The sequence below is a fragment of the Myotis daubentonii genome, chromosome 8 (genome assembly GCF_963259705.1).
Source record: "Myotis daubentonii chromosome 8, mMyoDau2.1, whole genome shotgun sequence".
Taxonomy (NCBI): Eukaryota; Metazoa; Chordata; class Mammalia; order Chiroptera; family Vespertilionidae; genus Myotis; species Myotis daubentonii.
This window is the reverse complement of record NC_081847.1, coordinates 60,846,687-60,870,278: the sequence shown is the minus strand read 5'-3', so window position 1 is coordinate 60,870,278 and position 23,592 is coordinate 60,846,687. Positions and strand designations below refer to the sequence as shown.

General features: G+C 39.3%; 1 protein-coding gene across 1 annotated transcript in view; it reads left to right on the top strand.

The window, feature by feature from the left end:
* The window catches only part of L3MBTL4 (L3MBTL histone methyl-lysine binding protein 4), a 336,612-nt gene that overhangs the window by 245,369 nt on the left and 67,651 nt on the right, over window positions 1–23,592 (top strand). Inside the window, 1 exon segment of the mRNA XM_059704912.1 lies at window positions 11,497–11,567. Coding sequence (XP_059560895.1) covers window positions 11,497–11,567 — 71 coding nt within the window.

Here is a 23,592-nt window from a genome sequence, read left to right as displayed (position 1 = left end):
TCTCTATAAAGGAGCTCGATTCTCCATGCTATGAAGAATAAACCCAGAAAAATCTAACACTAAGTAAATGATTGGAAACCAGACAGAGATGGAGCCAAGAAAGGAGAAGTGGGAAGTGGGTGTTTTCAGACCCGTCTGCAGGCAGAAGGCAGTCATGTTCAAGCCCTTGCATGACGCTGGCCCCTCCCTCTGCCAGCTCTGAGGGAGCTGCTGCTGAGGGCGGCTGTGTCCAGCCCTCCAAAGCCTTGCTCCTTGCACTTGGCAGGTGGACAGGGAAGACGTGCCTGCCTCTCTGTGGGAGCAGAGTCTGCACTGGAACAGCTTTCTGCCCATTTCCACCTTCAGTCCCTGCAGGGGAGCTCCTTCCTCCCAGGGGAGACCTGTTCATCGGGAGGGTACACTTTTCACACTCTGGACTGTGGGTTTCACACTCTGAACTTTGTGTTTTGTGTTTTGTGTGTGTGTGTGTGGGGGGGAGTTTCATGCAAATGTTTTTATACAGAATTTGTGTAGCATTTCATTTTTGTTAAATAGTTTATTTTGATTTTGATCCTTGTGCACACGACTGCAGATTAGCTCCTCTCTAGCGCATGACCTATGTGCTATGGACATGCGTGCCTCTGTTTCTGTTGCTGAATCTTGCATTTTTATTTGTTATACACCCACTCCTCTTGTTGAAACCTCACAGGTCTAGTTGTTCTTCACTGTGCTTCACACCCACACTGTTTACAACTCTAAGTAGTTGAGAGCTTGAACATCCCATTTTCTAGTTGAGGGAGAATTTTTTTAAACTGTTTTCCAAGGAACAATGCTTATTTATTTCCATATACTGTATCTATTTGCTTTATCCTTGCTATTCTCTGCTTTTGTCTTTTTCCCTACTAAAATCTCAGTCAGTCTCTCTTGTAAATATTTTAGGCATTCATCCTCAATGTCAAAATCCATATAAACTGAGCAGATCTTTGAACTGTTCTAAAAAATAATTGCAAAGTTGTATTGTCTCCGAAGTGAGCTAAACTTTTCCTTTCAGCACAGATATATATATATATATGGCTCCCCCTGTCTTGAACTCCCCTTAGTAATTTTCTCTTTTCAATATATTATTATGCATTTTATCATTTTAAAGGGGCTTTGCACTGAAATAGCTCAAATAAGCGTAATTACTACCGATAGGAAGAAACAGGAGAAGGTTAGTTGATATTTGAGCAAAAAGTCACACGATCCTTTTCTATCAAATCCTATTTCATGTTTGCACAGAACTGTGCAAGCAGCTGTATGGATAAGGGGAGTAGGGGCACACATTTGAATTCTTAAATCTTCTTTTGCTTTCAAATCTCAAGACCAAAGCTATCATTGCACTCCAATCTGTCCACTTTTACTTTGAACCAACCATCATAACAGTGTTTAAACATTATTGGCAGTTGTGCCCACTGTGACTCTATCCGCCAGCTCCATGACACCCTGTTCATGGTCTAGAATTCCAGTGGGAGTTCAAAGACATCAACAAGGAATAATATGTATTCTAATTATAAGTAAATAAAGTATATTTTAACCCAACTCACAGTTTCCTTATAGTGATTTCCTGAAGTTGCTTTTCCTCTAACCCAAGATATCAGGTACAGGTCAGGGAGAATATTTAAATTCCATCTGTTCTACATGGTAAGAAATAATTTTTACTTGGTTCATGTACAAACATAAGCATGGGGGCTAAATTAGTGTAAATTAGAGTTATAATTTCCACTGGCCTCCAATCCATCCATCCGTCACTGAGCTCTGGACAGGACTTCTGTAATTTCTCATACAAGCAACACTTGTCACCTTAGAAATTCCAGACTTTGTGTAATTCACATGCAAAATATAAAATTAATTCTTGATACTCTTCCAAAATTAATTAGATGCTGCCCAACAATTTAATGGATTTTGTCTTTTCCTTAACTGCATCCCAGTTTTTTGTATATTTTTAAAAAAGTATGTTTGTTCTCATGTTAATCTTTGAAGAGAGTTATTAGTAAACATTTAGTCTCCATAATTTTGTAGTAGAAATAGTCTATGTTCACATTTTCTTAGTAGAGGGTCAAGTTTTAAAATTGAGTGGATTATATACTAATAGATGTTTATAAAATTAACCTTCATAGCAGTAGGACTACATATTAATACAACTTTAAAGACTAGATTCATAATAGGTCACCACTACTGAAAAACTATGTAGGTCTTCCTTTTCCCTTGTACTAACAGAGTAGTGGGATAGTCATGGTGCATTAAATAGAGGCATATGACTTTATGCTTGAGTGTCTTTCCTTTGGGTATGTACTCTAGAAGGGAAAAAACCTTTAATTTGTTTAACAGTCTATAGTTTTCACATACATTAACTTTGGAGCTCCTGTAGTCTTGTGATTTAGTCAAAGCGGAAATTACTGTCATCATAGCATTGCCATTTAGGTGAGGGAGTAAAAATCCTTACTTGTAGCTGATCTTGGACCCAAACATAGGTAGTTTCATTAAATTCAGAGTATTCCTAGTCCAGTGAATTAATAATAGTAACACCAAAATATTAATACCATTCACTTACTTTGAGCTACAAAGCATTGTGCTACACAATTTATATACATCATCCTGTTCATTTTATTTCATTGTCACAACCACCTTTTGTATGGTTAAGTGTTCTAATTCTGATTTTATAATGTAGGCATCTTAAGATTAGAGAGGTTATTCAAAGTGTCCAAGATCACACAGATAATCAATAGAAAAGTTAGGATTGGAATCTAGAACTGCCTGACTCCAAATCCTCTACATGTTTCAACTTAAGACAAGCAAAGGAATGACAGTTTAAGACCTTGAAATTGCCTGGCTGGATTTAAATGTAGAGTACTCTCAGCTGCTAGCTAAAATTCTCAAGGTCATCTCATGATGCATTTATTTCTTATTTTGTGAAAACAGAATACTAAAGGGGAAGAATCTTAACTATGTTTTTTCCCAAACTGTTTATTCTTATGTATATATTATAAATAAGAACATTTATAATCTACCTTGAACACATTTTATTGTAATATACTAAAGGATTCTATCTGCAACAAGGGACTACAATGATACTTATTAAAAACAGTTTTATCATAAAGAAAATTACTTTGAAATGCAACTCCCCCACCTCTCCCTATATTCTGTTAGCTAGCTTCTCCAGGCCAGAGCAGGACATTTCCTTTCTGGCATTTCCAACCCAGCTAAGTATTCTTTAATGACTTCTTTTGCCTCCCCAGAGCAGTGTTTTATACGTTTTAATTCACACAATTGGTAAAACCACCATTAGTTAAAATACCTGTCATATTCAATCATTACTATTAAGAAGATCCAAGAAACTGCCTAATAAAGCTACTTTGTTTTTCCTAATGCCTGCCATAAAATAAATTTTATGCACTTCCCTAAGGCCTGTATTGATGATGAAAATGGTTGGGCAAAGTTATGGTAATCACAGAATGGCATGTAGTGGAATAACTCCTTAATGATCCTCATAATACATTCCACTGCCATGAGCCAACTAGTTTATTTCCACTATTTCAATTAACTGCAACATAAATACCTTCTCTGAAGTCCATTCTCGGAATTAAAATAGTGTTAGTTGGTTGTTCCACATATTAACTTTCCAGGTTATTGGATAAATTTTATTTAATCCATCAGCCTTTTCTCTCACTCCTTCCCACATAAATTCTCTGCTTTAGGGGATAAAGTCTACCCAGTGTCTCACCCCTTGTCATCATCTGCAATATTGTTTTTATTTCCATTCTTCTTGCCTTGTTTATCCATGCCTGCATCTTCTCCCTTCTCCAAGGCTCATCTCTCTCTCTAAATTTTCTATAGCAGTTCCAACCCATATGAGATTCTTGAGGTTAGAGATTGTGTTCTACATGTCTCTGTATTTCTGACACTTAATATAATGCCAGACACTTCATAAGCACTCAGAAAATTAAGTACATTTTGAGCAACATTATGTGCCAGGGACTGTCCTAGGCTCCAGGATATGGATCAAATAAGAGACGACCCCATTCCTTGTTCTTAGCTTATACATGTGTGTCTGCATGTGCCTTTTTTACTACTTGTGTTGTGTGTGCCTTATTTTTTCAAAAAAAATTGGAGGCTGCTAAAGGGTTATGAACCAGTTTTCATTATGGTTTTGGGTGTGTGGTGTTTTTTTTTCATTAATTTTTCCATTGTAGGACTTAACAAGTCTCAATTGACTGATTCAGATATAAACATTACCTCTTAGAATCTCAATTTCTTTACCTGTAAACTGAAGATAAAATATGAGGCTTAGATTTTGACTATAGATATATGGATAAATATAGATGTAAGATAGATGTAGTTATAGCCATATTATTGGACCTGGCACATAGTAGAGATTATTGAAATAGTAGTTCCCTATATTCTTTTCGTTTTTATAAAAATTGTTGATTTTAAAGTCTTGCAGTTCTACCAGTTCTAGTTGTGTATATATACCACACGTCTTTGCACCAATCATAGAAAGTTAGACCTTTAGTTATTTGAAATATTACTCAGCATCTGGAGCTACATTGGACCCTAATCAGTTGAGCAGTGAGCAAAGCACCAAGACACCAGTTCCTTCTGGGCCTGTAGAGGATGGTGGCTACAGGAAGCCTGCAGGCCTTCCACACCAGCTCCCGCCCAGATCACACTTCAGGTGTGATGATCCTGGAGCTTACAATGGGGAGGACTCAAATGATGATCTAATCCAACTTTTTCAACGTAGAAATAAGGATATCAAAGCCAAAGAATTCATTTCCCTGTTGACACTGTTATTAGTTGCAACATGCCAGGACTACTCCAAGCCCTAGTGCTACAGCAGTGAACAAAACAGACTGAAATCCTGGTCCATCCTGGTCCTTTTTAGCCTTTACTTAGTGATAAGAATGTCACACCAGCTAGGAAGTGGCAGAATGAGGATTTGTTCTCAAGCAAAATGACTCTAGTCCCTGCAGCCTTGGCAGTGGGCATGCAGATTCACTCGTTGCATCAGCACTCATTCATTCAGCAAATATGTATGGAGCTTCTTCAGTTGCCAATTGGTGTGTTAGGGGCTGGGGATATGGAGGTGAACAAGCAGTCCCATCTCAGCAGGGAGTATATTTCAGGTGGAGGAGATGGAGGAGTAAAACAAAAGTGAACCATAAATGAAGAGAAAAATCACAGATTGTGATGGGTGCCATGAAAGAAGTGAAAGGGTAACACTTGAAATGCTTTCAGCTGTTACCTATATTAGCATCCAGTGGACCATAAACAGATCCAAGCCTTAAAGAAAAAAGAGAGCAGTATTCTGTTGAATATTTTGAAAATTGAAATGAAATTAGGTGTGTCAAGATCAGCGCAGGAGTGTAGACAGAAACTGTGATGACATGAAAGGACCTGGCCCTCATTGGCTCAACTCATCTTGGTTCCTTTGGCAGTTCATTGTAGTCTTATGTTTCCTCAACAAAGTTACTGTTTTGCTGAAATGTTATAAAATAACCAGTGTATACCTTAAAAAGACCTTTACAAATACTTTTCTGAACTGGTTCTCTTGCATTTTACAATTTATTGTGAATCTCTGGATTTCTGGAATACTGTCTTGGCCCAGGCTCTTAGTAATTAAATCCCATCTTCTGCTGTAGAACAGTGTGTGCTAAAATGCTCATGGTTCTTTGCATAAAGCAAACATTGGTGTTCTTGCACCCCAGAAAAAAATAAAGTTGTTGCCCAAGCACCAGCAGGTATTTTTTTCTCATCTACCTACATACCTAATCTAGCTTTAAAATAATTATTTCCCATTCATTGTAAATAATAAAATGAGGAAATTAACATGTTTTCCCCCTATGTAAAGCCATGCTTGTGTATTATAGGAAAAGGAGAAAATATGCATTAATAAAAGTAGAAAAATTAAACATTGGAAACATTTAATAATACCCATACCTTTCCCTATCAAACAGTATAAGTTAAAGACTTATAAGAATATGACAAAATTCCTAGCAATAATTCAGGTAATATAGAAGTATAAAAAAATAATAAATTCTCATTCCCCACTCCTGAACTCTGATGCTCCATCCTGGTGTGTGTGTGTGTGTATGTGTGAATAGATTGTCATGTTGTCTTCTACACCTGTTCTGTGTTGATGTATGTATACAGATATGTAGATACACACTCTTTTTTAATTACATTAATTTTTGCTAAGGTTTCTTTGAAAGTTAGCTTGTATCTACTCTGGGTAGATTGCTATATAAGCATGGTAAATATTGGGAAAGGTGCTGCATTCCTGAAAGGTAAACACGGGGACACTAATTTCTGAGGCTTCCACAAGATACACGCATATTTTATCCCAAGTATATAATAGTGGACTGAGCAAAGCACCTGTAAGTAAACCAACACTTATCACCAAAAGAAACATAATCTGGTCTTGGACTTTAATTTTTATATGGAAATGTTCTAAAAACATAGACAACTAAGTACCCACAAAGAAAAAATAAATTTGCCATGCAAAATCATTGTTTGCTGCCTCAAAGAAAATCTGAAAATAAAAGATATTAGCTAAAAAGTATGTTTTACTTATTTAACAATATATCATAGATAATCTGCCATGTCAACACAAGTGGATTCAGTGCATTATCTTTAATAGCTGAATCATATTCCACAGAGTGAACATGCCTTAACTATTTCACACATTTCCCTACTGACAGGTATTCAGGTTGTTTCCAGTATTTTTCCACTTATAAATAATGCTGCATAAATATTTTCATATGTGTGTTATTTATTGATAATTTATAATGCAGTGTTTTTAAAGTTTAATTACTTTTTACTTACCAACTAAACATATTGTATAAATCCTTCTTTGGATTGATAGCATCTTACAGGTCCTTGATTCATTTTGCTTTACTATAAATAAATTCACATATACAAATATACATACACAGAAGTATGCATACAGTATGTAGGTCCATGGGAAGCTTTTGCAGTCCTTATAATTTACCCCAGCCTGCACACCCACCTCAGGGCACACCATGCCCCATGACTAATTCTTCTCACTCCCTACCTTCCACATGATCATGCCTTTGCTGTGTCCCTCTCAGTACTTCCCTTAGTAAAATTTGTTTTGAGGTTTAGCTCAAATTCATCTTCTCCTGAGAGGTTTTTCTAATCTCTCCAACCTTTAAGCAGGAAATTCCCCTCCTATTTTGTGATCCCACAGTGATTCTTCGTTTCTCCATTGTAGCCCTTTCTCAGTCTACTTCATGTGAGAGTTTGCAGCATGCACAGCTGCATCCTCTGTTAGATTATCAGTTTCTCGGCAGCGGGCACCATCTTGGTTGAATGCAACGCCTGCATGTAGGAAAAGCTCCAAAAATGTTGATTGGACTTGGACAGTTTGTCTAAAAATAAAAGACAGTCAGAGCCCAATATTTGCCTTTCAAGCCCTACTATAACTAAATGCAGTTATCAAGGCAATTTTGGGGAAAGATAGTAGTATAAAACAGTCCCATGTGGTGTGTACATTCTGGCCTAGGGACCTTTTCCTTTCCTTCTAGAACAGGTCAGAAATGTTTTCTGTACAGGGAAGATGATAAGTATGTTAGACCCTGCTGGCAATAAGATCTCTGCTGCAGTTAGCAATTGAAAGCCTTTGTGGACAGTGAGTAAACGGATGAGCATGGCTGTGCTCTAGTCAAACTCCACTTACTAAACAGGCAGTGGCCAGGATCCATCTGTGGGCTGTCATTTGCCAACTCCTGCTCTAAAAGGTGTCTAGCTACAGTTAAACTGAGTTAAATTCAAATTCTAGCTCTTCTTTTTGGACTCTTCTGCTTACTATGTGACTTTGGGCCAGCCACTTACTCTCTCTTCATTTTCAACACATAAACATAAGATCCATAGTACCTCCTACAGGTTAGGCCTCTGGTTCAGGGCCTGGCATTTGAACACAGAAATGGTAGCCACTAACTGCGGTAAAAAAAAAAAAAAAAAAAGAAGGAACTCCTACCATTCGCAGCAGCATGGATGGAGCTGGAGAGCATTATGCTAAGTGAAATAAGCCAGTCAGAGAAAGAAAAATATCACATGATCTCACTCATTTGTGGAATATAATGAACAACATAAACTGATGAACAAAACAGATCCAGAGACAGAGAAGCATTGATCAGACCATCAAACCTCAGAGAGAAGACCGGGCGGGGGAGGGGGGCAGGGGTGGTGAGGCGGAGTAGGTTAAGGGGGAGAGATCAACCAAAGGACTTGTATGCATGCATATAAGCCTAACCAATGGACACAGACAGCAGGGGGGTGAGGGCATGAGTGGGGGTGGAGGTGGGGAGGCAATGGGGGCATAAGGACGTATATTTAATACCTTAATCAATAAAGAAAAAAAGAAAAAATAAATTAAAAACTGGGGGGGGGGGGAAGTAGTGGTAGCTTAGAAAGAGTGTCAGAGAAAATGCAGTTTCCTTTTTCAACTGAAAGTAGAAAAATCCTAAGGAAAAGGCAAGAGGAAAAGCAATGGATATCAGAGATTATTGGATGACAGTGGCAGGTCCCACAACAGAAGCAGTAATCCTCTAAGTCAGTGGTCGGCAAACTCATTAGTCAACAGAGCCAAATATCAACAGTACAATGATTGAACTTTCTTTTGAGAGCCAAATTTTTTAAACTTAAACTATATAGGTAGGTACATTGTTATTAATTTAATTAGGATACTCCTAAGGCTTAGGAAGAGCCACACTCAAGGGGCCAAAGAGCCACAGTTTGCCGACCATGACTCTAAGTCATATACACTCCTTTATGAGAATGAGTCAGGACAGACAGACAAGTAGCTTGACTTGCTGCAGCAACAGCAGTACTGTTAGTAAAGATTTTGAAGATTGTTTAGAGTGCTTGGAGCTCTGATAACTATATAAAATGTACAAGCCAGGCTTCAAGAATTATTGGTGAAATACTAATATGTGCAAATTGCAATGGTATTACCTTTTTAGCTAAAATACAAACAAATATGAATCTCTGGCACCTTACTAGCCTAATCATCTGCAAGCATAAAACTGGCGGTGTGCAATAGGCTCTTTTATGATGCGACACTTCAGTACCTTTCCCACCGCCATCAGGATGAGCGCAAACACTTGAGAACAGCACGCAGGGCTCTCCACAGCTTGGCTCCAGCTTATCCTTTCAGCCTCGCTTTTGATTTTTTCTTTCCTCGCACAGCACAGATGCTTCATCCAAGTAAGTTGATTAGCTTATTCCCGTCCCAGAACACTTCTCCCTCCCATCTTGCTTATGCCCATTCTATTCCAGTCTAATTCCCTAGACCTTTGCAAGCCCATCAGTCATCCACACTCCCACTCGTTCAGGACCAGCCACGGCTGAGTCCTCTGCAGAACAATCCGACTGGCCCAGTGCCAAGTAGCATCCTCACTCCAGCTGCCAGGGGCATTATTATTATTCTCTCTACTTTTCTTTTGGGCTGCGTGTGACATCTCAAAGCCTTCTGCAAATGCTCAGTACACCCTAGTGGAAGATGTTGTGTACCCTGAAGGAAACTGGATTTGGAGTTTGAAGGCTTGAATTTATGTCCTGGCTCCACCATCATCTCACTGTGTGCCCCAGATGGGCAAGTGGTTTAATATCTCTGAGCCTCAGTTTCTTTATTAATAACAAGGGTCCTAACCTTCCTGTGGAGTTTTTGTGAGAATGAAATGAGGTTCAATGACATCTAGAGTCCTTGGAAGTTCCTCTCTCCCTCAGGAAATGTAACCGAATCTGAACTGTTTACAGGGTTTGCCTTGGTGTATCTCCCTAGTGATGTAATAATTTTGAAAGGAAACTATGACAAAATATATTTGCGATTAATTGTAGTAGCTACTATGTTTATAAAAAGCCACTCAATAAATTTAGTGGGTTTATTTTTACATTATTTTTTAAAGCCCCATCAAATTTATGTAAGGCATCTGAGCTTCCCAGGAGAATCTTACTACTCTGCACCTACGTTGTGCCTTCAGCATTCCATGTTGACTAGCTCTCTCCACCAGATGCTCGCTGCTCACGTTCAGGCCCTCTTTCTATAATTTATATTCTTCCCTATAAGAACGCAAACAAACAAATCCTGGTGATATGTATAGAGAAAAATAACGAAATTGTACACATTGAATTAATGAAAATATTCCACACATTTTATGCATGTCCACGATGCATAAGAGTTTGTATACTTTTTTATAATATTTTTTTCACTTAATTGTTCAGAGCAGTTAGTGAAATTGTACTGTACCCATTTTGCAGATTGGGAAGCTGAGACCTTTAAAGTTTAAATATGCACCCGAGTCACAAGCTTAAGACACAGGTGCTAAACCATGCAGCTAGGTTTTCCTACACTAAGGGTACTGGTCTCTGCATAGCACCACAGGTAGCTAACTACCTGGAGTTAGTGTGCTCCACAGTAGCTATGTAGGGCCTCCTTTCAAGGTCCAAAAATAGGATTTCAGTATTTCAGTAGAAATTCTTTCTCAGTTTCTTGGTGTGTGTTTTTATGGGGGGGAAAAAAACAGCCTTAATTGTTTAAAAAAAAAAAAAACACCTCACTTATAAGTTGAATCTATTTCTACCATGACATACACATTTATAGAACCTATAGATAAAATTACCTCAATTATTGTACAATTCACTTATCTTGTATGTAATGTTTGAGTAACTGAATGAGATTCCTCATTTAAATCAGAAATTGAGACAGTGTTTGCATGCCTACTTCAAAGGCGTATTCCTGAGGATAAAATGAGAGAACTGCTATCCAAGTGCAATTACAAAATATATTTGCAAAGCAAATTATTATCACTTTCATTAAAATCACAAATATTACAGATGAATTGATCAACTACCTCAAGTTATGTCTACCTAAAATTAATTATTAGGTAATTAGCAACACTGGAAAAGTTTCATTTTTCCTGGTAGAAACTACCACATTCATTACAAACTCTGAGCCTCAGATTTTTATAAAGTTCCATTCGAGTTACAAAATTAGTCCTTACAGCATACTGGAATATTTAAAAGTTAATTAATTCTCTGACATTCAGCAATATGGGCAAATTACTTTATACACTTATTCAGGCACAATGTATATAATCTTCTGATTAAAATAAGAGCTAGAATAATCAGTGGCAATTATTATTTGCCCACCTACTCTCCCTAGTAGCTCCTTCTCAGAATCTGAAGAGATTATTCTCCAGAGAGTTTTAAAAACATTTGGCAATAATGGAGGAGGGGAGACCTTTAAGTCTTCATGTCAAAGTTAGAGTTCCTTAACAAAAATGTATTTTTTAAATATTAAATTGAAAAAAAAAATCTGACAAAGTTTCTGTGGAGGAAAAGACCTACTAGTTCTCTATTGCTTACCCTGTGGCTTCTATTTAAATGTGTGCTGCTGTCATGAGTTATTCCTACCTCACAGGATAATGAATCCAGGTTTTATTTCTGTTCTTTGTACAGACATGTACAGCAGGCAAAGTGTTTGAAAATCAAAGAAAAAGAAGATAATGACTTGGATAATCTCTTCAGAGGTAAAAACACTAGCAAAACTGCAGAGTATAATTTTTGTTGTGAAGATGTCTTGCTTGTTTGGTTGGTTGGTTTTAACATTCCGCCAGGGAATGGTGGGGAGAACTGCCTGGAAGTTAAGAGTCTTGTGGTCTAGTCCCAACCGTATGAATAATAATTTCTGTTATTCACTGCTCTGAATGTTAATTTTCTCATTTTTAAAGTGAAAGGACTAGACTGTGATTTCTTTGGTACTCACTCATGATAGGACAAATCTAAGCTTTTGGAAGTAAAAGTCTCAGTGGTAGAATATTTTTCTGCCATCTGCAGAGGGCATGGAGGGAAACCAGAAGTGGCTCAGTGCACTTTTATAAGTTGATGGAACCTGGAAATGTACCTCATTAGTAAGACAGGCAAGAATGTTATTGGGGGGAAAAGTTTAATTATTTATATCTGAGTATAGGAAAAAGAACTACATGTTTTCATTTAATTATGTTTCTTGCCAATTAAGGTGAAATCTCATCTATAATTTTGAGGTTCTATTGTAGCAAGCTAAGGAATAAATTATCCCGTGTTTGCATTAATTTAGTGCAATACTTTTCACTTGGTCAGATTGAAGCATATGTAATTAATTAGTATCATGTCTTTAGCCATAGTACTTCCTTATGTTTGTATCTCCCAAAACATGGTAGGAGATCTGTTTATCTTTTAGAAAAAGATAGTGAGTTTTCTTCTGACTTGGCCAAAAATGCAACAAATTAGCCCAATTTGGTAACACTGCACTTCATCTCCAATGCAATCACCTGTTCTACTTTTCTTAGAGAAACACAGTGTGCTTGGCAGTCATTGAACAAAAGGGCTGTGACTTCTATGAGCAGAGTTCACCTGCTCATTTCAGGGAGGACCCAAGCTCAGTTTGTGGTTGGGAACTCAGCCACAGAGGAGGGAGGAATCTTCTCAGAAAATGGAGGGCAGTGAAGTTACTCTGGTTTCCTTGTGCACCTACACATTTCTCCATAACCAGAGGGATTTCTATGTGACATAACTGGTTCTGAACAGCACTTTACAGAAAATAAAATAAATAATTGATACTTCAGAAACTGCCTCATACAAATGTTCTAATCTATTCTGTAAACATGTTTTGGAATGGCACATGGAGCCCTAAAAAAGTGTCAGTGTGTTTATATTTTGACACTTTTGAAAACATCTCCACAGAGTAATTATGTATATGTTCCTGTTAAAACAGATACACAATTTTGTAGTTCACATAGTAAAAGTAGTAATGAGGAGCATCTTTGTAAAAATAGAAAAGATCACTAGCAAAATTCATTTGCATAATGGGAAAGATGTTTAGTATGCACTTGTTCTTTTCTGCATTATTTATAACCATATGCGTTTATTTATTCGTGCATCCACTGTGTTCTTTAAACATTTTGATGTCCTCCTGGTGAAGGTCTATGATCACAGATTTGGGGCAATAATGACATAGGAGGTGCAGGAATGCACCCTGCCTGATGCAGAGCCCACAGCTAGCTACTGGGGTCCATAACCCTCTCTTGTTGAGAAAAGGTGTTCTGGGATCCATTCTAGTCCATGAAAATGAACAGGACTTATTTAGCACCTGCTTTCTATCCTAGCCTTTTGTCACACAAACTGGTTCTTCCTTATAGTAGACTAATCCTCATTATTTTATAAGGTCATTTTCTCTGGTTCGTAGCTGCATGGGACAAAATAATGAGAATCTGTTACTGTTGTGATATTAAATTATTATTTAATATTTTCTTTTTATTTTTTAATTCTATAAATCTGAGCATAATTTCTAAATCTTTGCCTTTGTTTTGTGTGTTTTTGTTTTTTGATCTGGCCACTGATTTGAATATATTTTTGTTGTTGTTATTATTGTTGTTGTTTTAAGGAAAATGGGCTAAAATTTGTTATCTATTTTTCCCATGAGGGAAAATAGTATAACTTTGATTTTTAGAGATTGTATACACATGTGTACACAACATAGGTAGCTTATGTTTTTCATATATTGGGTATGTTTTCAATTTTTACTTGGAAACATCTTTATTGTCTAAATTGTTTTATTCCGATATAATAAAAATGTTTTTTAAATGCTACCCATTATTTTTAAGTATTTTAAAAATATACTTTGTGAGATTCAACATTTTTTTTCTCATAACATATTCATGTTAAACTAGGTGACAGAAAGCTTTAATTAATCTATAAGTAAAACTAATCTAAAAAAGTGAAACTAGGTGACAGAAAGTTTTAATTAATCTGTATATGCAAAAGCCTAAGCGACCAAACAACTGACCAACCAAATGACTGGTCAGCCAGTCACTATGACTCAGCACAGATCACCAGGGGGCAGATGCTCAATGCAAGAGCTGCCCCCTGGTTGTCAGTGCACTCCCACAGCCCACCTCCCGAAGCCGGCCAACCTCCCACAGCCCCTCCCCTCACTGGCCAACCTGTTCAGCTCGGATTGCCGACCAGGCTGAGGGACCCCACCTGTGCATGAATTTGTGCACCGGGCCTCTAGTTTAGAATATAAATTGGTTGAGAAAAATGATTATCTAAAAAGCCGTTTAGTAGTGAAATTAGCACAAGTAAGTTGGAGTGTGTCTAACTAGAGGTTTGCAGACAAGCTTATTGAGTGTCACGCCTAAGACATGACAAATGGTAGTTATCCTTTGTGCCTTTTGTTAAGTAAATAGTGCATGAACAAGTGGTTGACATGGGTGACTGTACCACATGACCCTTCTCTGGGATCGAGTTGGGTGTCTGTGCACTGGCCTTTGGGGTTTTTACCTTTGCTTGATGAGTGTTCCACAGGGACCTGCACAGAATTTCCTTTGAACATAAGTTGAGTGAGGCTAATGAAAGTACATTGAAATTGCACGTAGGGGACCTGTTCACCTTTTGTCCCCGAGAGAACTCTAGAACTAGAGCAGCTAAGACTCAGCTACTTGGTACCACAGACAATATGCTGTCAAGGGCACCATACTGTGCCACGCCAGAGGACACATTTGGAAGTGTGGAATGTTTAACTAGAAAATTGTTTCTTTATTACTTCTGGTTATTTTTGGACTCAAATGTGTAACTAATTGCTAACTTCCTTAAAAATCCAAAAATTTCATAAAGCAAAAATGCAATTATAGATTTATTTTGGATATAATAGTTTACCTGTTTATTTTTTCTACCAGTATACAATTATATTATATTGGAGATCTAGAGTTCATTTTATTTTTCTACTCACTATAGCATATTATGATTACCTCTCTAAGTCGGTGTATATACAGTGCTAGATTCTTTTCTTTTAAGTGAAAATTGTAGTCAAGTACACAAGAGGTCACACCCATTTAATCACCATTTGGGTCATGAAATAGAAGCTAACTCGAGTCCCACCTCATGCCATGCACTTTCCCGCTCCTGCCAGGAAACTCATTCTCCTGATTTCCGTCACTATCAGTTTTTACTTTGTCCTTGTTCTGAACATTTGATAAATGAAACCGTACAGTATGTACCCTTTTGTGTCTGACTTCTTTTGCTGACATTATGTATGATCCATCCTAATCATGGTTTGCTTATTCTCATTATTGTATTTCTGGTATTGTTATCCCTCCTACTTTATACTTCTTTCTCAAGATTGCTGTGGCTATTTGGGGTCTTTCTTGGTTCCATGTAAATTTTTGGAGTATTTTTCTAGTATTTGTGAAATATGTCCTTGTTATTTCATAGGGATTGCATTGAGTCCATAGATTGCTTTGGGTAGCTTTTCTTTCTGAGAGTTCATTATTGACTCTGTGCAGGCTTCTTCCAGACATTGTTTGTTCATGAGAATTATCACAGTTAAAAGCAGATTGTTGGTCATGATTCTGACATGGGAAGAATTTGTAAGTCATCACTCCCATCCTCACAACAGGAAAAATGCTGAACAAACTGAGCAACAACTCTTCTTGGATACATCAGAGAACTGAGGTCCTGCCCTCAAGGTAAACTGCTTTCCCAGGGGCATGCATCCTAGGGGAATGGCAGACAGTTCTAGTTCCCTCTCGCCATATGTCTTACACTAGGGAAGGAAGGAAAAAAAGGCCAAGAAACTCTTCTGAAGGTCACAGCCCCGAGACTCAGGCCCATTAAAAAACAAACTGGTTTTAATCATAAAACTCTAAAACACTCCCTCACCACTACCTTGACCTCCACATCAGTAGGGCTCCAATATGAACATAGCATATTGAAAGAGAGACAAGGCTCTATTTAAGAAGGAGTTTCTAAGGGCTTTCTTTAAGAAACCCCAACACAACAGGGGAAAGTAAGAGTACACTAGAGGAAACTGAAGCCCTGACAGCTGCAGGCATTATACATTTGTCAAAACTCCTAGAACAATATAACACAGAGACCAAATCCTAATGTCAACTATAGACTTTAGTTCATCATAATAATGTGTCAATATTGGTTTATAATTTGTGACAAGTGAACCACAGTAATGCAAGATATTAGTAAGAGAAACTGTTGGGGAGGTTGGGGAGTAGAGTGAGGGGTATGTGGGAACCCTTCACACTATCTGCTCAATTCTTCTATAAACCTAAAACTGCCCTAAAAAGTAAAACAGTAATTTTTTAAAGCATCTTTGTAGTGACTCCGCAGTATTTGGTATGGTAATGTGGGCCATGTAGAGGGACAGGGACAAACTGGAGTTCTTGGGAAGATGAAGGAAATTATTTGCATTGGGCTAAAAGATGAGTCTAAGGCAGCCGTGGGCAAACTACGGCCCGCGGGCCCGATCCGGCCCGTTTGAAATGAATAAAACTAAAAAAATAAAAAAGACCGTACCCTTTTATGTAATGATGTTTACTTTGAATTTATATTAGTTCACACAAACACTCCATCCATGCTTTTGTTCCGGCCCTCCGGTCCAGTTTAAGAACCCATTGTGGCCCTTGAGTCAAAAAGTTTGCCCACCCCTGGTCTAAGGGCAGGAACTTGATGCCCACAATTAACTCAAGGAGGATATTCTGACAATTAAGCAAGAGGATACTGATGACATAATGAGAGTTCATAATGAATATCCTCAGTTGTAGTCTAGAATAATGTCAACAGCTATGCTAACATCTGTACTGCTGTAAGACAACCAAGTGACGTGCCGGTTCTTATTAACGATAGAGATGGCATCTATTCATACAATACTGTCGTGTAGGCACTCGGCTGTTTTCTTGAGGTATCAGTGAAAATATTAATAGTAAGATTTTTTAAGGTAGAATGGAATATAACAAACATTTCTCGTTAAACGAAAAAAGGAACACGAACTGTATATCAAGTTAGAGACCAGCTGCAATTAGGGGTGTCGAGTTATAAATTGTGGAGATTTGAGGTTTGAATGACTAGTGTGTTTCCCTGCCAGATGCTCTGAAACACCTACACCCCCAGGCCTGCTGGAAGCTGCCTCACAGAGCACACAGGCTCTGGGCGCTAGGAGAGTTCTTGGGATTCGGGGGGGGGGGGGGGGGCTGGCTGCCTCCCATGGCCTTTTTAGGGTATTGTGAGTGTTGTTTTCAGCCTAGTGTTTAATCTCTTCTATATTTTCTTCCCAAAAATTCTCTTTGACCTTCTTTTAACATACCAGAGAACATGGAAGTGAGAAAGCCAGTTTTCTTGGAATCAAGGCATAGATTATAGTTTATGGACTTTGTAGAATTATAAGCATTGTAGACAAGATATTTTGAAAATTCAGTTGTGGAGAAAAGTAATAATGCAAAAATACAAAAGTCTGAATAAAAATAAATCTGCTTTAATGAGTAGATACTTATTTTTAGTTATGAGGCTGAGGGACTGACAGCTCTGAAAACTATATCCAGCACACCAAGCCCTGGTGCAGTGTGGGCAGCCACACCATCCGTTTCCTCAGAGTATTCCAAAAATAACCCTCGCGACCTGGAACCTGCCTCTGACACATCCTCCTGCCCACAGTGACCCTGTCTCTGGCTGTCTCAGAATGCAGCGTTACCCAAAAAATCACTGCAGTCCACACCCATTGCCGGTCCCTTCAGCGTTGTCACGGGATAGTGACCAGACACCAGCGCAGCTGCGGGTCCTCAGCCTGCTCACTGTTCAGAGCTGTGGGAGAGTGGACAACCCAGATGCAAGCAGAGAAGCATCTTTGTTCAGGAATGGAATTGCAGCTTTGGGTTCCAGCACTGCACAATATTCATTCCCCAGGACCAAAACAGGATGCGTAGATTCTTAGATTCTAGGTTCATCATCCCAGGGAATGTCCTAGGAAATTCTAGTAACTTCAGCTTCTTCCCAGTGTCAGATCTGAGGGATGCGGACATTTCCTTTCTTAGTTCTATGAACTCGTAAGAACTGTGTGGGTGTAGGAGGGTGGAGGGCACCGCAAAGTAAAGCATTCCTCTCCTTTATCCATTTCTCCCAGGGTGTTGCCAGGCCTCTCTTCCATGTCTCTAACGTCAGTGCTAAAGGGAAATATGTCTGACTATAGCAGAGAACCTCAGGACCAAAGGGAGGTAGCCCTGCTTCTCTCCACAGGTCAGTAGTGTGAGGCACCTTTTTGCCTTGATGATAGGTACCGAGGACTTGGAAAAACACAAAAAACTGCCCTGATACTCAGTCTCCTTGGAGAGAACATGCCTATTTTATGAGAAAAGTTTTTTGAACTTGGGATTTATACCCCATAAGGGTATAGTCAATGCAGAAGAGCTCAGGGGTTCTAAAGCAGTGGTTCTCAACCTTGGCTGCACATGAGAATCACCTGGGAATCTTTTTAAAATCCTGATTTCTGGGCCTCATCCTCCGGAAATTCTGTTTCTTTGTTATGGGGTGAGGCCACAACATTAGTAACAAAGAAACATAATTTCCAGAGGATGAGGCCCAGAAATCATATTTTAAAAAGATTCCCAGGTGATTCTACTGTGCAGCCAAGGTTGAGAACCACTATTCTAAAGGATCCAGCAAAAGGGTTGGGTAGGAGTGCAGGTTCAAAGGATTGGAATGATTGATACCCACAACAGTGAGTGAGGCAGTGGATTTTGCGTTCTTAAAAGGCCTGTATCCAAAGATTGCCTGGGTTTCTCTACCCAGACAGTACTGCTATTTTGACATTCCATTATTGCACAGAGAGGCTTTTAAATAGTAATATCAAACACTTTATGTCTAAATAATTAGGATTTGATGTCTTAAACATATATAAATTATTCTTTGCTATATCATTGTACAGTTGTCCTGTTAGATTTCTAAACTTAAATTATTTGTACTTAAAAATCATTACTGGGAGGTAGAAAATGAGAGTTGTTGCTGACCCTGGTTCACGGGTTGTGTGTTTAAAAGTTATGTTTATTTATTATATAAGTTGGGAGACCCAGAAATTTTCATCTCTTCATAAATTAAAGGAGTAGCTATTAAAGTGAGTAATTTTACATCAATAAGGGGCATAATATAATTCAGTATCATATGAAAATATACATGAAATATATTTAGTATATTCATTGGGTATTGGAATGACTGACTGAGTACATTGCATCTCTTCTTGTTGCCATAGTTACCACTGCCTTGTGGGGGTACATTGAGTATCATTTTTGTTGTAGACTTTATTTATTAACAGGACATGAGTTTCTTCTATTATTTACATGGCTTTCCCTCACTCATGTTTTTGTTATACATTTCTTCTTTGATTTATTTTTCCTTTTAAAATAATTTTAGATGATGCCATTTTTCCTTCACATTTTGACTTCCAGTGATTTTGATATGCAGAAAATCAGATTATAAAATAACTATGAGGCAATAAATAATAAAATAACAAGTATTTAAGGAAATTATAAACTAAACTAAAAAAAAAACCACAGGGAAGAGTCCTGAGTTATTCTAGATGTAGCCACTCTGATGACACTTTTTTCTTTTACTTGCCTTTAGAAAAAATGAGGCTTTAAAGAAATCTCTAGTGGTGGTAGGTTTTCATTCACATACTTTGCCTAGTTTTTATTCTGTAACTTTGAAAAGGACATTGTTTTTAAAAAACGTTTCTTAGCATTAGCACCAAATAATGCCTGTTTTATTAATATGCTCCCTATGATAGTGATAATGATAACACTTTCTATGTTATAAAGCAGATTTAGTTTTATTGGCCCAATTTCCCTGCAAATGATTGTGGTTAGCATTTCCTTGTTGAGGTGATTCAGTTACAGGATAGGTGGTGTGTCCAAGGTCACACAGCTGTTACAGCTTAGAGATATGGCTTAGATTTTCCTCACAAATTCAAAACTCTTCCCCTTTAAAACACTGTTTGGTCATGATACACTCACGGAGCTGTGGTTTAGTTGCAGTACCATTTGAAGAAGAGCTGACTTTAAGCCGAACCACAAACTCGCTGCCTGATGGGACTCAGCCATTTAGACTGGGAGATGGAGACCATTTCTCTACTTCTAAAAGTGGTAGTTGAGTGGATCAAAGGAGAGAATTAATATGAAAAAGCATTTTAAAAGCACATATAGGAGGGTATGACCAATACTCAAACATTTCTCTATAAATTCATCAGAGATAGATTCATACACCTGAAACTTAACCTCCTGCCTGGGTGGGGTGCCTCAGCACCACTAGGTCCATGGTAGTGGGGGTGCTTGGGATGCTGTGTGACTTGCTTTCTCTCTGACCACTGCTGAGTTCTCATTTAAACATGAAAGCAAACTTGTGCAGAAATATTGCTAATTTTGCTCTGTGTTGAATAGGAAATCTGAAATCAGGAGCCATGTCAGTGTCTCTGACCTTACTCTGTGTGATGACAGGCTTTCTTTTGTTAAGAAGAGTGCCTTTCTGCTTGGCCAGAAATTTCTCCTTGCAAGTGACAGAATTGCTGTTTTACCATTAATGAATTTTACAGCTAGAACCTTTTTATTTTAAAGAATTATGGACATATCTACCCAAAACCATGCTTTAATACAAAAATAGAGGAAATTACTGCTTCCCTGAAATACCGAGGTGTTTTCAGCCTTGCTCAGAAAAGCACCTTCAGATAATCTCCTTCTGGACACTTGCAGAAGCAATTACTTTCACAGTTTATGTTGGAATGTTTTAAAAAGCCACAAAGTTGCTGTACACAGAGCAGAGGCGGAGAATAAAAGTTTCGTCATCTGTGTTGCACACATACATTCTGAAATGCAGTGGAAGGGTCCTGCCCTGAGTGTCTGAGAATCTGCACGCGGCCACTATTTCTGTGATATGTCCCCTCAACATCTACCAGGTGATGGGTTGCATTTGGCTAAATTGCGAAGGCTATTTCTTCATTAGGTTACATAATTTTTTTTTTCGGGAGGGGGCCTTCTGTGAACATATGTGTTAAGGAATAAGAAGTTTCAAAGCAATCCTTGTTTGAGTGTTGTTTACTGTTTAGTTTTAATATTAAGAATGTTTTCCTGAAAAATATTTCTAAATCACCCCCCCCAAAAAAAAATCCTCCTTCTTGAACACCTTACTTATCAAAGAAACCTTACTTCCAAGTATACCTGCTCAAGTGATGATCTTATCGTCCGCGGACAGCATGAATTGAGCTGCTTAGAATCCTGCATCTCTGTGCAGTGCTTAGCAAGTGTGAAACCCAGTAATTTGAAAGGTGTGGGTGAGATGAACATGATATTACCAGATGTCACTAATCAATAGAAATTAATCTTGGAATGGATGCCAACATATTATACATTTTCTTCTGGGGCTCAATTCCACCAAAGGTCAGCACCTCTTTACCTCTAGAAAATGTATTAGAAAAGTTGCAGCATTTAAAATGGTTTCTTTCATATATATATCAGGGTGAAGTAACTACTCACTATCAATAGGAGAGATGTGTGATTTGAGTTGCTTCTTCAATAACAGACAGTGTAGAAGTATCTGCTCATACCATAGATTCCTGAGGTAAAAGATGCAAGTCCTTGGAAGAAATATTGAAAACAAGTAGTTTTTAAACTAATTTAAGTGTCTTCCAATGGAGTCCTGGGGGCAGAGGAATAACCTAGAGGTACACATTTAAAATCTGAGCTGCTGGGAGCGGAAAGAGGCCGAAGCCACCCACTTGGGGCTGCCTCCCTAAGCAGGGGCCTCAAGGCATTTCCACAGGACCATTCTGTGGTGCCACACCATTTGTTTGTTCATTTGGTCGTTGAACACCATCTTAGTGCATGCCCAGTGTTATTCTAGGCCTGCAGAGACCTCAGTGAACAGAGCAGAGCTGTCTTAGTTGTCATGAGCTCACGGTCCAGGGAGAGTGAGTGGCATAAACCCATGTAAGGTTGCAGCTCAGATGAGTGCCAGGGAAGAGCAGTATGGGATGCCTGAAGGCCAGCGAGAGCTCCTCTAGGAAGTGACATGGGGCCCACCTCTGAAGGGCGAGGAGAAGTGCATCAGGGGAAGGGCAGGGGCAGAGGGATGTGGGGAAAAAAGAAGGCATTTGCTGACTGTTTGGATTAGCTTACAGTATGAGTGCTGCATATGCTAAATCATTTACTGGTATTCTCAGGTATAGTCGCCTTAATCCTGTGTTTGGGGATGCCCCGTTGTACAGATGAGTGAAAGCTAAGGTACAGGAATTGAATCATGTACCCTTGGGCTCACAACTAACGATGATGGAGCTAGGGTTTGAACCCAGATCTTGCTTCAGAACCCACACCCCGGGCCAACTCCCTGTACTGCCTCCTATGTGAGGGAGCTGGAGCAACAGTGATGAATGAGGCAGTGTGTTCGCCAAAAAGACCATGAAGATGCAGGCTGAGTCAGGTGCCTCAGCCCATTAGTGCTCACTCTAAGACACATGTTGTAAAGATGGAGTTTGAAATATTTTAGTGGGAAAGTTGGACTAAGAATGGGCACACACAGGAAAGCACCGAGAGCCTTTGTCTCCAAGATGGGGAGAAAGTGGGGACTTTAAGAGCAACATCAGAAAGGAGGCAGTGTTGCCCTGGCCAGTGCGGCTCAGTGGCTGAGCATTGTCCCATGCACCAAGGGGTGTCCGGTTATTTCCCGGTTAGGGCACATGTCTGGGTGTGGGCTCAGTGCCAGTAGGGGGCATGCAGAAGGCAGCCAATTGCTGTTTCTTTCTCATCTTGTTTCTATTTCTCTCTCCCTTTCCCTTCCTCACTCTCTTAAAAAAAAACAAAGAGAACATACTATCTAATAAAAGAGAAACATGGTAATTGGCGTACGACCACTACCCTTCCCATTGGCTAATCAGGGTGATATGCAAATTAACTGCCAGCCAAGATGGCGGCCGGCAGCTAGGCAGCTTAAACTGAACATGAGGCTTGCTTGCTTCAGTGACGGAGGACTGCAGCTTTCCCCACCTGCCTTGCCGGCCTCTGAGCGTGCAGTTTAAAAAACATTGTAACAAATATAGAAGCTAAACAAAACCCCAGAAACCAGCTTTCAGAGAGTTGGGATCTCAGAGCTGGAGTTGATACAGAGTTTTGATTATAGAACCGAAACAAACCAGATACCTGTTTTCAGCAACTGAGGCCTCAGAGCTGGAGCCAAGCCTCAGAGCTAAAGCTGGCCCAGAATAAAAAAAAAAAAAAAAGAAAAAAAAGGAGCAGTTGGGAGCTTCAGTCTCAGCCTGAAAACAGCCCTCAGCCCCTCACCCAGACTGGCCAGGCACCCCAGTGGGGACCCCCACCCTGAAGGGTGTGTGACCAGCTGCAAACAGCCATCATCCCCTCACCCAGGCTGGCCAGGCACCCCAGTGGGGACCCCCACCCTGATCCAGGACACCCTTCAGGGCAAACCAGCCAGCCCCCACCCATGCACCAGGCCTCTATTCTATATAGTAAAAGGGTAATATGCCTCCCAGCACTGGGATCAACGGAGCTGAGAGGCCTCCTGGCACCAGGATCAGCGTGACAGGGGGCAGCGCCCAAACCCCCTGATCGCCCTGCGGCTCTATGTGTGACAGGGGGTGGGGCCACAACCCCCTGATCAGCCCTTCTCTGTGCCTGATAGGGGGGAGCTCCCCAACCCCCTGATCACCCTGCGGCTCTGTGTGTGACAGGGTGCGGC